This window comes from Megalobrama amblycephala, linkage group LG21, assembly GCF_018812025.1.
Source record: "Megalobrama amblycephala isolate DHTTF-2021 linkage group LG21, ASM1881202v1, whole genome shotgun sequence".
Classification (NCBI taxonomy): domain Eukaryota; kingdom Metazoa; phylum Chordata; class Actinopteri; order Cypriniformes; family Xenocyprididae; genus Megalobrama; species Megalobrama amblycephala.
This window is the reverse complement of record NC_063064.1, coordinates 21,263,444-21,277,857: the sequence shown is the minus strand read 5'-3', so window position 1 is coordinate 21,277,857 and position 14,414 is coordinate 21,263,444. Positions and strand designations below refer to the sequence as shown.

General features: G+C 36.7%; 1 protein-coding gene across 3 annotated transcripts in view; it reads right to left on the bottom strand.

Moving 5' to 3' along the window:
• ndrg3a (ndrg family member 3a) overlaps nt 1-14,414 on the bottom strand; it is a 50,285-nt gene that overhangs the window by 1,425 nt on the left and 34,446 nt on the right. For 2 of the 3 annotated variants that reach the window (XM_048172381.1, XM_048172383.1), the window contains 13 exons: nt 10,780-10,885; nt 10,570-10,690; nt 9,896-9,958; nt 9,614-9,674; nt 7,142-7,228; nt 6,558-6,614; nt 6,332-6,435; nt 6,180-6,245; nt 4,391-4,442; nt 2,794-2,841; nt 2,611-2,646; nt 2,415-2,466; nt 644-682 (listed from right to left, as the gene is read on the bottom strand). In XM_048172381.1, the coding sequence (XP_048028338.1) occupies nt 644-682; nt 2,415-2,466; nt 2,611-2,646; nt 2,794-2,841; nt 4,391-4,442; nt 6,180-6,245; nt 6,332-6,435; nt 6,558-6,614; nt 7,142-7,228; nt 9,614-9,674; nt 9,896-9,958; nt 10,570-10,690; nt 10,780-10,885 (892 nt within the window). The remainder of the gene's footprint in view (nt 1-643; nt 683-2,414; nt 2,467-2,610; nt 2,647-2,793; nt 2,842-4,390; nt 4,443-6,179; nt 6,246-6,331; nt 6,436-6,557; nt 6,615-7,141; nt 7,229-9,613; nt 9,675-9,895; nt 9,959-10,569; nt 10,691-10,779; nt 10,886-14,414) is intronic. The other variant, XM_048172382.1, reaches the window with a different exon arrangement.

Sequence of the window (14,414 nt, the reverse complement as noted above, 5' to 3'; positions counted from 1 at the left end):
ATTAAAAAATAAAATAAAAGTAAATATAAATAACAAGTAATACTACAAAACAATATATACCATAGCAGAAAAAGTAAAATAAAAAAAATGGTAATAAAGTGGTAATAAAAAAATGGTAATAAAGTTTAATCATATAGCTCATAAAATAATAGAAAATGTATGTAACAATAATAATAATAATAATAATAAATATAAAAATAAAGCTTTCTTCTATAAAACGTAATAAATGAAATAAAACAAGTTCTACACATCTTCCGAAATGTTGTTTGGAACCTGAAACACTTTAGTAACTGTAGTGATGGACCGATATGTAGACCAGGCCAAGTAACTGGCTGATTTTTTTATTTTTATTTATTTAGATTTGTGGCATCTGCCAATAACTATGTCCACTTGCTACAGTTTTAAAATCTAACAACAGCTTAATCAATGGAAAATAAAAATTATATATGTTTTTGACCCAGTTTTACTTATTTTAAATTTGTATAAAAATAAACATTTTTTTAATGAAAATTGATATCTGCATCAGCCATTAAAAAACCCATAACGGTCGACCACTAAATAATACCACGTCAAATAGCTACATGCAAATATGTCTATACCATGCAAGCATGTATACACCAGTCAAAATAACTCATCCGAGTACCTGATTCAGTGCTCAGATGGCTGAGCAAAACATGAGGAACTGTTTGCAAGGGTTGAAGGGAGACAGATAGACAGAACAATAAGATATCTGTACAATACAGGTTTTAGTATAAAAAAGGATGTGAAGTATTTCGTGGAAATGTTTTCAACATTTCTGTTAATCTGAATGCAGGCCAGATACCGTTCAAACACTGACTGTGGTCGGGGACGGCTGTGTTTTAAAATGTAACCTGGCAAGTTACAACCTCAACCCTACCAATTACCACTGTAGAGCTTGCAGGTGTTTACAGTTTACAGTTGGCGTCACTGCAGCATCTTAAATCGCAATCCTTTTTCTGCAGTGACGTGAGCTGAGCCTCATGCTGCATTTATGGCTCCTCACCTACAGAGGGCATCAAGAGGTAAAAAAACATGTGCTGTGTCCCAATTCGCCTACTTGTACTACGCCCTAAAATATGTAGGCCTACTGCAGGGGTGTCCAAACTGGTCTTGGAGGGCCAATGTCCTGCAGACTTTAGCTCCAACTTGCCTCAACACACCTGCCTGGAAGTTTCTAGTATGCCTAGTAAGACCTTGATTAGCTGGTTCAGATGTGTTTAATTGGGGTTGGAGCTAAATTTTGCAGGACAGTGGCCCTCCAGGAGCTTTTGAGTGTGTAGCAGAAGAGTAAGAAAGCTTTGGGACATACTACTTCATCATAACTACGTCTTTAAAGGACTGCTCTGTTGCTTAGTTACATGCATCATGTCACTGTTTAAACTGCCCTGTCAATCATCTCGTCACAGTTAAAATCCTCCACATTCAAAATAATTTAATTTCCTACACTGATCTACCAGTCGTGGGTCTTCATTTTTACCTGACTATTAATTACGAGTCAAACCCCCTACTTAAATGTCGGTCTTGCACATCCACGACAAAGTCCTAATAGGTTCTTCATAACCATTATCCAATTTCACTAATTTCCAATCATCTTTTCACTCCCTCCCCATAGTGGGGGTTATTATGAAAAAAATAAACTGTTTTTGGGCCTGTTTGGAAGTTTACAGTTTGTTTTCATAGTACAATGTTCTCTTTGATCTCTAGATAAGATTTAGCAATTAGATTCCTCACGGTGTGACCCCTTTAAAAACTCTCTAGAGCTATAATGGCTTAATTTAAAAGCTTGCAATGAATGTTACAAAAGTATTATGCTCTTGAAAAGCTGCTGCTTTGTTCTGACTCCTGACATGTAAATTTCTGCCTGATTGCAACAAGGACTATACAACAGTGCAGAAATGAAACAGCAAGAATCTTTGGAGGGGGAGGTACGGGGTCAGAGAAAGGGTGACATTTTTTCACACAGAGCGCTGGCAGCACACTGAGCGCTATACTGGTGCGCCGAAACCTGTCAACCAATATGTGAGGAGGGCTCATTCAGAGGACATTGCGATTTTGTGCACGTCGGTAGTTTGGAAGGAAGACGAATCAAAACACAGGGTGTGTGGGAAGTCATGGTGAGTTGTGTGCGGTAAAAAAAAAAAGCAGAAAAGAAACAAAGACAGACTCCCTGAGCCGGATTTGTCTTAATAAAAGATGCCCATTAGTCATAGTGTTGTGTTGAATTGATAATCAGCATAGCCCAGTGTCTGAGAAACGCAGATAAACAGATGCATGTTTATGGAGAAAGCTGACCCAGATTGCTCTGCAGATTAAACAAACTTCTGAAGACACATTCAAAGGTTAGAAAATGTCAAACGTTGAGGTTAACAGATAAAACAGTTAAAAATACTCACTGTATCCCATTCCTTGTACAAAATATTTGAAGGCTTCGGCCAACTTTCCAGGCTGTTGGGAGATTAGACATCATTTAAACAGGTTTACACATTCATATTACATAATTCATACTTGAACATTGGTGAAGATAACAGCAAGGGTGGAGGTGTTTAATATGGTGTTCAATATCAAGAAAAAATAAAGGTCAGGACTAACCTGCACAACCTGAGGCAGACCGCCACAGTCAGCCATCTGGCATAGATAGAGAGAATTAAAATAATGTACAGAGATAAAGAGATACAAATATCATTGTAAAGAACACACAGTTCACAAAGTACCATTTCAGGAGAGCAAAAAGATTAACAGTTAGGGCTTTGCAAAATACCCATGTTGTCTTACCTTCAGCAAGGTGGTCTTTGTTGGATTTAACCTAGAGTTACATTCAACCTGTAATATAAAATAATTCAATAGACTTCAAATAGTGAAGGTGCAGCAACAAAGGAAAAAAGGTAACACTTCAGTTTAGGGTCCAGTTCTCACTATTAATTAGTTATTAGCATGCATATTACTAGAATATTGGCTATTTATTAGTACTTAAAGCACATATTAATGCTAGGGATGTCCAGATCCGATCACGTGATCGGAAATCGGGCCCGATCACGTGGTTTCAGACTCGATCGGAATCGGACGTTACCTCCCGATCCGGACTCGGATATATATGTATTAGGGGTGCCACGGTTCTCAGTAAAAAAAAATCGAACCGTACGGTTCTCCACTTACGGTTCGTTACGCACTTGCACCGCGGTCCATCTCGAATGACGACGCATCTATTAATATGGTTTATATTATGGTTATAATATAAACCATATTAACCATATTATGGTTAATATGGTTTGTTTAAAATAGCAACGTGGAAAACAGACAGAGTTCAAATATTGTATGTTTCAGTCGATGGATGCGCAAAACGTTACAACAACGATAATCAGAAAGCGTGGACAAAACAGTCACTCTTTGCAAACTGTTAACTGCGAGTGCCGTCTGCTCTAATGTCCAGTCATTTACGCCGTCATCGCTCGGGTGTTGATACAGGTGAGTCTGTGTTTAAACTAACTCGTTTAAGCCCTACTGTTTTAAACCTTCAAGAACAAGACGCGAAAGAGAACTCGCGCGCGCTGTGAGAAGATTTGTGTGCGCTCATCTGAAGCGCGCACACGCTTATTTCAGTCAGCGCGCAAATACTGAGTTCTCTTTCAAGTCTTGCGCTTCAGCGGACAAATGAATACAAAAATTATGTCAACATGCCCGTCTTAGCGAGTATCCTAGCAAACATAGTCGGTTATGTCTTAAGTGAACGTATATTAGTCGAGAAAGACAGCGCATGTGTAACAGTATATGTACTGGATCGTGCATGTCTTATAGGGAAAAAAACTATTCCTGCTGCCTGTTTTTAACGTTAAATCAAACAACAAATAACAAAGAAATCACTCACTGCTCTTGACTGAATAGTTTTTGTAACTTCAATAATGGTTAATCTTTATTTATTTTATACAGTAAAGATAATATGCAGTGATATTTTATATTTGATTACTTTATCCATTTTCTGTACGTGAAAACGACTGTTAGATACCTGAAAAACCTGAAAAGCACTGTTCCTGGATCCTGGATCTGTTTTTTCACTCATCTTTATTCTTTTTCATGTATTATAGAAGTATCGGATCGGGACTCGGTATCGGTAGATACTCAAAATCAAATGACTCGGACTCAGACTCGAGGGCAAAAAAACGTGATCGGGACATCCCTAATTAATGCCTTTTCTGCATGACCATATTCTACATCCCTTAATCCTACCCACTACCTAAACTTAAACTTAATAACTACCTTACCAACTATTAATAAGCAGTAATTAGGAGTTTATTGAGGCACAAGTCATAGATAATAGTTCATAGTGAGAATATGACAAACTAAATTGTGATCGAAAAAAAAAAGGCAAACTTACAACAGCCTCCACAGCAGGGGAAGTGTCTCCAACCACCAGAAGAGCAGGGCATCTGTACAAGGACAAACAGTGGTGAAAAGTAATACACAAAAATAATAAAATAAAATAAAATAAAATAAAAATATAGCTGCAAGCAGCAATTACGGGGCCAAGCACAAAAACGGCACAATAAGCCAGCCAACATGGCTGGGAGCATCAGATTAACTGCAACAGTGAGCAATTAAAGACCTATTAAGATCATTTTAGGCAAAATAACTGAAAAATTATAAATACAGTCAATAATAAAGATTTACTGGTTTATCACTTTCGACCAATAGGTGGCGCTGTGACCAAATTAATGTGGTATAGTCAGAGTGAGGTGACAATGACACTTACAAAGTTTGGTGTCAATATATCAAAGCATTGCAGAGATACAGCTTCAAGAGTGGGTTTTGCATCATGCCTCAAATTCGTTGCTCCGGTATACGAAAACAGTTTGACGTATTAACTTGAAATCCATAACTTTTTGTCGGCATGGTCTGAAGATGATACGGTTCGATTTTGGTGAAAATCGGAGCAACGGCCTAGGAGGTGTTCGAAAAAGTAAGTTTTCATCATGATGCCCCGAATCCAACGAGACCAAATTTATGATTTTTGGACAAACCCATCAGAAGTTATAAGCAAAAATAAAAAATTTTCATATCTCCGCACCAGTAGGTGGCGCTGCGCCGAAACACCGCATGATGCCTCAGGTCATGCTTGTGATGACACGTACCAAGTTTGGTCTGAATACGATAAAGCGTTGCGGAGATACAGCCTTATGTTTATTTTCGCAAGCACTTCGTACAATTCGTTCGCGTGTTTTTCAAAAACGGTTTGAGGAATCATTTTGAATTCCATAACTTTTGTCGGAATGGTCTAAAGATGATCTGGTTCAATTTTCGTGAAAATCGGTGTAACGGCCTAGGAGGAGTTCGAAAAGTACGTTTTTGAAGAAAAACAATATGGCAGACAAGAAGTTCAGCTGACTATGGCAAATTTGATATCTGTGTTCTCGGCATGACCCAAGGAATCAACTGAGACCAGTTTCATTACAATCAGTTAAAATAGTCAAAAGTTATTAGCATTTTTGTAAAATTTTTTATAACTTTTGGTCCGAAACTTCTCAGGCTCCTTCAGGGCATTGTGCTGATGACCCATACCGAGTTTTGTAAAGATATGCTAATGCGTTCGTAAAATACAGCATTTTAGCACAAAATTCTAAATGGCCGACGGCTAAAATGTCCGATATGGGAAAATTGGATATCATTCGACTCGGCATGATGACCCGAATCCAACGAGACCAAATTTATGATTTTTAATTTTTTTTCAATTTTCGTGAAAATCAGAGTAACGGCCTAGGAGGAGTTCGAAAAAGTAGGTTTTTCAGAAAATTCAAAATGGCGGAAAAATTTTCATGATGGAAAATGAATCGAATCGGCTTGACCTAAGGAATCAGTTTCTATCCCTTACGGTTCAAAAGTTATTAACATAAACATAAGTGCAAATGTGGACAGCTGGTGGCGCTAGAGGGAATGAGTTAGAGACTCCAAATTTGCTATGGACAAAGTTCAGACTGTCCTCTAACTGTGTGCCAAATTTCACAACTTTTTACCATACGTTTCTGTGGGCTGCCATAGACTTCCAGAGCGGAAGAAGCAGAATAATAATAATTAAAAAGAACGCCAACGGATACAATAGGTGCCTTCGCACCTTCGGTGCTTGGCCCCTAATAAAATAAAAAAATAAAATAAAAAATAAAATAGCTTACGTCAACGTCTTCACTGTGTTTTCGTTGAGACCGGCAACTGGCCTCTCGATTCCAAGGTCTTGACGCCTGTTAAAACAAAGACCTAATTTAGAAGGTTTGTCAGCTTAAGTAATGACCAATACAGACAATTTCTTTAATGAAAAGTAACTTACGCATTGTATGAGCCACAGAAGAGGGCCAGGTTGTCCTGGTTGATGTCCTGGGCAATGTGCAGACGGTATGTTTGAATCAGTTCTTGGTTGTCAGTCAGCTCCTCCTAATTTATCAGAACAACAAATAAAAAAGAAAAGAGAAAGAGAAATAAAAGCCAGCTGGCTCTCATGGTGCTCACAAAGCGTTATGGGAATGATTGTTGTAAAGCCAGAGGGGTTTACTCACAGTGCTGAAGTGATGAGACATCACAATGTCCACTAGATTGCTAGTCCACCCAGTGAGCTAGAAAAAACAAAACAAAAAAAACGGAATAATATGGATAAGGATAACATTATGAAAGTAATAAAATATAAACATAATCATGCATCTGTGGAACAGTCCTTAGGGCACTAACAGTTTACAGGCGGAAGAAAATTAATGTCACAATTCTAATAACTTAGGACACTAAAGAGACTATTCTACTGACTGCAAAACACCAGGAGAAAGATGATCCCTGATCACATGCGTGAACAGGTTATAGACCTGCTGCAGGGAGGCATGAGGACTGCAGATGTGAATAGCGCAATGAACTGAAATGTCTATAATGTAAGACAGTGCTACAGGGAGACAGGAAGGACAGCTAATCGTCCTTGCAGTGCCAAACCATGTGTAAGCATATGTGTCCCCAGACGTGTTTAAGAACTTGCATGTGCCTTAGTGCAAGAGTGAAGCAACATCTCACAGCAAGAACAGGCAAATCTATATATAAAATAAAATACTGCATATTCACCTATATAATCACCATCTGTTTGTTCAACCTTTATACTCACCTTGGAAGCAGCCCAGTCTATCCAGCCCTCAGCGCAGGGGTCCACATTGATCAAAACCAGCCCCTCTACCAGGGACGGCTGAATCAGCTGCAGACAGAGCAAAGGATTTATTTAGGGAATTAGGGTCTTTAATGAGGGAAACGTGGGGAGAGTGATTTAAAAATGCATGTAGTCATGGCAGAAGAGGAGCTTTTAGCAGCTGAACTCAAAGCATTTTCCTTCAGAAGCCTCTGCTGCTGCTGACTGTCACTGACATTAATCTTTCAGTGTGCCAGTCTGTGCACACACATATGAAGAGAGGACGAGAGAGCACAGCACAGGAAAATGACACAGGTCACTTAGCATTACGTGAATGAGAAAAGAGAGAGGGGAGGGGATGTATTAGGGGTTGTTTTGCATAAAAGAAATGCTGAATAGCTTGTGAGTGTGTCAGAGATATTTAGACTTTGATCAATAGCCTCAGATGCTTGAGGCTGCAGTGCACGCAGTATAAGAACAGTCCTGCATTCAGAGCCTCTGGGGGAAATGCAGTTTTGCGGCACTATTTTGACTCTGCTCTAAAAGGGCAGGTGGGGATGATATAAAAATATGTGATATAGCGGTTTGATATAGGCCATGTACAGCAGTTCAATATGCACCATCATTTTAGTGTTTTATTGTTAAAGGGTTAGTTCACCCAAAAATGAAAATTCTGTCATTAATTACTCACCCTTATATTGTTCTACACCCGTAAGACCTTCGTTCATCTTCAGAACACAAAATTAAGATATTTTTGATAAAATCCGATGGCTCAGTGAGGCCTCCATTGCCAGTAAGATAATTAACACTTTCAGATGCCCAGAAAGCTTTATTCAACAATATCTTGTGATGGGTGAGTTCAAAAACACTGCTTCATGAAACTTCAAAGCTTTATGAATCTTTTGTTTCGAATCAGTGGTTTGGAGCGTGTATCAAACTGCCAAAGTTATGTGATTTCGGTAAACGAGGCTTTGTTACATCATAAGTGTTTTGAAATTTCATTGGTTCACCACTGGGGGCCGTGATTTTGGCAGTTTGATAAGCGTTCTGAACCACTGATTCGAAACAAAAGATTTGTAAAGCTTCGAAGCTTCATGAAGCAGTGTTTTGAAATCGCCCATCACTAGATATTGCTGAATAAACTTATTTTGTTTTTTTGGGGCACAAGAAGTATTTTCGTCACTTCATAACATTAAGATAACTGTTTTAAATACGCCTTTAGCAGCTTTCTGGGCATCTGAAAGTGTTAATTATCTTGCTGGCAATTCAGGCCTCACTGAGCCATTAGATTTTATCAAAAATATCTTAATTTGTGTTCTGAAGATGAACGAAGGTCTTATGGGTGTGGAACGACATGAGGATGAGTAATTAATGACAGAATTTTCATTTTTAAGTGAACTAATTCTTTAACTAAAACTAACTATTAAATATATATATATATATATATATATATATATATATATATATATATATATATATATATATATATATATATATATATATATATATATTATTTTATTTTATTTTTTTGAAAAGATGAATAACTTTAAATCTTAACTTTTTAAATCTTGCCTTGGCAACTAATTGAAATAAAACAAGTTTAATTTGAAGTAATAAAATGACTAAAAATAAATAAATAAAATTAAAATAATAAAATACTAATACTAAAAATATATAATAAAAAAATATTTAAAAAACTAATAATAATAATAATGACAAAGAACAAAAATTACAAAACAAAATGACTAAACTTATAATAATTAATTATAAAAACTAAAATTTCCAGTAAAATGTTTATGAAATTTATAGCATTACATGTAGAGTAAAATAAACTGTTATTTTTGTAAATTAAATACTATTAATTATAAAAACAAATTAATTATTTGTTTTAAATATTAAAAAAAAAAAAAAAACTACTAAACTAAAAAATTGATTTTTTTTATACTTTCAAAAATTTGTCCAAAAATATTTACAACAGGCAGGTGAAAATGTTGCAGGGAAAGTAAAATTTGAACTTGACATGAGACAGCAGAAAAAAATTCTTCTTGTTGATCCCTACAGGGGTACTTGATTTACAAATTGTTATTGTACAGCCACATTACAATCCAAAGAGAGTTTAAAATGGCTCAGTTGATGGAGAATTACTAATAATCAACAAAATCTCCATTCGCTATTTATTTATTTTAGTAAAAACAGAAAACAGCAAACAAGTTAAACTGTTGGCATCCATGTTCCTTGTTTACAGCTGAGAGACTCCAAAATGTTGCTATGGTTACGCCGACTGGTTTGGGAGGGAATTCAGAATTCCGTACACAAACAGAATGCTAATTTAGGGGATTCAATACCGTTATAAAGAAAGAAAGAATGAGTGAGACAGAGAGAAAGACACATACAATCTTTTAAGATAATAAAATTAAAGCGAAATGAAAAGTTGAAAAATGTCAGAGAACTCACAGCAAAGCGGGATAAGATGTATGCACCTGCTCCCACACCAATGCCAATCACGCTGTTCACCCTGCAAACGGATACATACACATCCTGTCACTTTCAACATCTGCAGTATTTCATCAGTGCTTCCTACAGAGAAATATTGTAATTCACTCAAACCGTGACAAACTGCCACTGTGTCCTACAGATGCAGTGATGTCCAGACCGCAGGTTCACAGACAGACCTCACTGATTGATGTGGTACAGAGTAATTCATTACTAATGGACCAGCTGGACTTTGTTACTTACTTCAGCTGAGTCAGGACTGAGGATAACATCTCTGCCAGCTCATCCATGGTAGGGTACTGGTACCTGAAGAGCAACAAAGACAGAAAATGAGAATATGACCAACCAATACTAAGGGAATATAACTAATAAATAACACCACTCTGCATCATATTTGCTGAATGAAATCCAAAATTAGTGCCTGTTTGCACACCACACTTTCTCACAAAATATGACGTGCAATTCATAGCATTTTTGCTTCCGACAACCATTTGTAAGGTGAAGACATCTTGTATTATCCCTTAAATCACCAGAAACATTGCCACAAAGACATGATTCCCATCTTCCTCTGAGCCAACTTAGAACTCTTTGTTCAATTCTCAACTGAATTTCACATATATGACATTATTTTATGGCTAATCATCATTTTGAGTTAGGATTATGGCCAGTAATGAAAGAAAATGCAAACATAAGTCAGATGTCTTCTGCTACATCTGTGGGTAATATATAACTAGAAAAATCAAACAATTGTGAAAAAAAAAAAAAAAAAAAAAAAAAAACTTACCATCAAATTACATAATATTTATCAATTTCTTGCAGAAATTGTTTTTCAAGATGCAGGGCTGTGTAATAACATCATTTTGACAATGTGTTTAATGGCAGTATTGCCTCATTGGCTGTAGGGACATGCCACTCACCCTGTGGGAAAGGGGGGTGCTGCCTCCTGCTGGCCAGGGGCGTCCACGTGCACGACGGCAAAGTGCTGAGTGATCTCCATCATGTCCTCAAAGTTAAACAGCGTGTTGAAGCAGGACTTGTCTGAAAACCGACCAAACACCATCTTCATCATCATACTCAGATTTCTGACAAGTATACAATTTGTCTGTTATTTAATTATTTTCACATACGGTTGAGGCCGATGTCATGGTAGGTGAGAATGACAGGGCGGTTGCCTTTAGGGGTGCCTCGCATGGTCACATGGAGCACACCATAGGGCGTCTCAATGTCATGCTCCTGGAACAAAACAAGAAGTCAAATACAGACAATAAAATCTCTCCTCAAAACTTCTTCAAGCTACCAGGAAATGCTTTAGGATTTACTATGCTACTAAGTGAGTGAAGTGTTGGTGCTGTTTGCTTTCAGGAAGTGTGTATTTGTGTAGTAAATGATATCTCCCATGAGAGGCTCAGACAGATGGCTGCAGGATCAATAGAAAGATCTAGAGGGAAGGCCAAGCAGCTGCATATAATCATGATTCAGTTCCACCATGCATCAGTACTTTTGCATTATGGGTGTGTGCCTTAATAATGCTTAGAAATGTTTTTCATTGCATTATACACACTGATTTGGGCTTATGGTTAATATAAAGAATCCCTGGGCATTCAATTAACAATTGAAGATTAGTGAAATGATCATATGAATTTATCCAGTGATTCATTTTTATTGCCTAGATTAAATCCATTGGATTTATGTAAGTGATCTAAATGCAGAAATCTAATATGAATAAAAACACATAAATGTTGAACGGATGAACTCCTTGTACTGTAATTTCACTCTAGTCATCATCATCCAAATCTGTTTAGGAAGCAATCCAAAATCTATGAAGCATCCTTCTAAGAGCCCAATTAGTGCAGTAATATAGTAGCTGCTTATCCTAGATACGAGGGCAAACATATTACACACAAACTACCCTGCCGCTCAAAAATTTGGGCTCAGTAAGTTCATTTTTCTTTAAAAATGAATAATTGTATTCATCAAGGGTAAATTAAATTGATCAAAAGAGGCAGTAAAGACATTTATAATGTTACAAAAGATTTCTATTTCAAATAAATGCTGTTTGTTTGAACTTTCTATCTATTAAAGAATCCTGGAAAAAATTTTTTGAAGCAGTGCAATTGCTTTTTAACATGAAGAAGATATATGTAAAGGAAGAAGCACCAAATCAGCATCATATAATGATTTCTGAAAGATCATTTCTTTCATAAATGACATTTTAAAATGTCTAAAAACAGAAAATAGTTGTAATAATATTTCCAAATATTGCCGTTTTACTGCATTTTTGATCAAATAAATGCAGGCTTGGTGAGCATAAGAGGCTTCTTTCAAAAACATAAAAAAAAAAAAACCCAAAATGTTTTAAACTAGTGTATATGAAAATATAACCTCTAAACATAAATGCTTCCTCTGGTAAAATAAAAGCCATCAATGTGGATGCTGGCCAGATGCTTCTGAGCCACACTGGGAGTGGCTGCAGAACAAAACCATCATCTTGAGAGTATGACTTTGCAGAACTGTAACACACTGTGTAAGCACAGAGTGCTTTTCAAAAAGAGTAAAGCTCTGAGTCTTAATATTCACTGATTCATATTGCACACAAGATTGGAAAGCAAAAATCACCAGTAAAATCTAATTGGCTGCTTTATGCAACTCCTGAGAATTTTTTTTGTGAGGCAAGTATCGAGTTTGTCGAATTTGTATGGATAAAAGTTCTCATTACAACGTTTACACATTTTCTGCTATTTTAAAGTGAGTCAGTGCATTATCTCAAAGAGTCTATTTCATATAACCCCACCCCTAAATAACATGTAAAAACAAAGCAAACCGATTAATCAGGTTCAGTCTATCCGGAGTCAGTCTATCCGGAGAAGGCTACAATGAGGACCAGACTGTGATGTCCCTACCCATATGATCCTTCAAATCCAACTGATCTAATCCAAGATGGAGCCGTCATATGCCTGAGAGAGCTGAGATTCCTCAACAGGAGAAGAAGTTATTATACAAAATTCATTTTTATACGGTGTCTGAACACAGATGTGTGTCCACAGTGTGTGTAAGCCAATAATGGTAAAAATCCACCCACTCCTTTTTTGATGATAATCAAAACCAAACAGATGTTTTGGCAGAGTATCCGAGGCATGAGTTGTACAGGCTCCTCCCTCTTCTGGAAAGCGGGATGGGGAGCAGCAGCTCATTTGCATTTAAAGGTCCCGTTCTTCGTGATCCCATGTTTCAAACTTTAGTTAGTGTGTAATGTTGTTGTTAGAGTATAAATAAAATCCGTAAAATTTTAAAGCTCAAAGTTCAATGCCAAGCGAGATATTTTATTTAACAGAAGTCGCCTACATCGAACGGCCAGTTTGGACTACATCCCTCTACTTCCTTCTTTAATGACGTCACTAAAACAGTTTTTTGACTAACCTCCGCCCACAGGAATACACAAGAGTTGCGTTTGTAGAGTGTGTTTGTCGCCATGTCGTCGAAACGCTGTTATTTTCATCCCGCAGTCCAATCACCGGGTTTGATTCCGGCTCAAATTGATAGGGTAAAATTAAAGACATGTTTACAATAACACTGAGCGCGTGCATCTCCACGTTATGGTAAGAGGCGTGACCGCTGGCACAATCAGAACTCGTTACGTATTTCTGAAGGAGGGACTTCATAGAACAAGGAAGTCATCAGCCCGTTTTTATGACAGTGGAAACAGCGGTATACAGATAAGTAAATTATGTGAAAAATACTGTGTTTTTTTACACGCGAAACATGAACACATGTTATATTGCACACTATAAACACAATCAAAGCTTCAAAAAACCACAAAAAACGGGACCTTTAAAGACATGCACGAAAACAGCAAGTTTTTGCTTGCACTCAAAAATGGGCATTTACAACATTGTCTAATAAATGATCTGTGGGGTATTTTGAGCTGAAACTTCACAGACACATTCCGGGGACACCTGAGACTTATACTACTACATCTTGTAAAAAGTGGCATAATAGGTCCCCTTTTAGAGATTAATGATAGAACAGAATGTCTCAGATAAATATCTGCTGATATAAAATTATAATTGTTTTAATGTTTTATTCAATCTATATATCATCAGAAGGAGATACGGTACACGTCGTCAAGAAGGAAAACTGGGAAGGTTGTCCTGAGCTTGTACTGAGGGAGGACCAACTAAGGTCCTGGTGTTCCTTTATGGAATGTCATGTTCAGTGATGTATATACTGACATCACAAGGTTGGACTTGTGTGCATACGTATTTATGCATGCATTATATACAGAGATAGATAGATAGACAGATGGATAGAGAGAGAGAGAGAGAGATAGAGAGATAGAAAATTCTGCGCATGACAGCTTCCTCTCCATCAATAATAGAATGAGTCACAGCAGAGGGACACAAGAGTCCTGAGGTAAGAAAAATTAGCTTCTATACTGAAGCTCTTTGTGTGAATAAGAGTCACGTAATTGTGACTGGCTATTATTTGTAAATACCTTTCTAGCTTTGGGGCCATCTTATATGTTGAAGTTGGCATTAAATGGAAATTCACCCAATCTCTTTTCTAAATGCATGCTATTGTGAACGATTAATAAAATTGATATTGTAATTTTTAAATTAATATCATGACTGGATCTTCCGGGGAAACAACAGAATTCTCTTCGGTGATATATATATATATATATATATATATATATATATATATATATATATATATATATATATATATATATATATATATATATATATATATATATAAAGCCCAC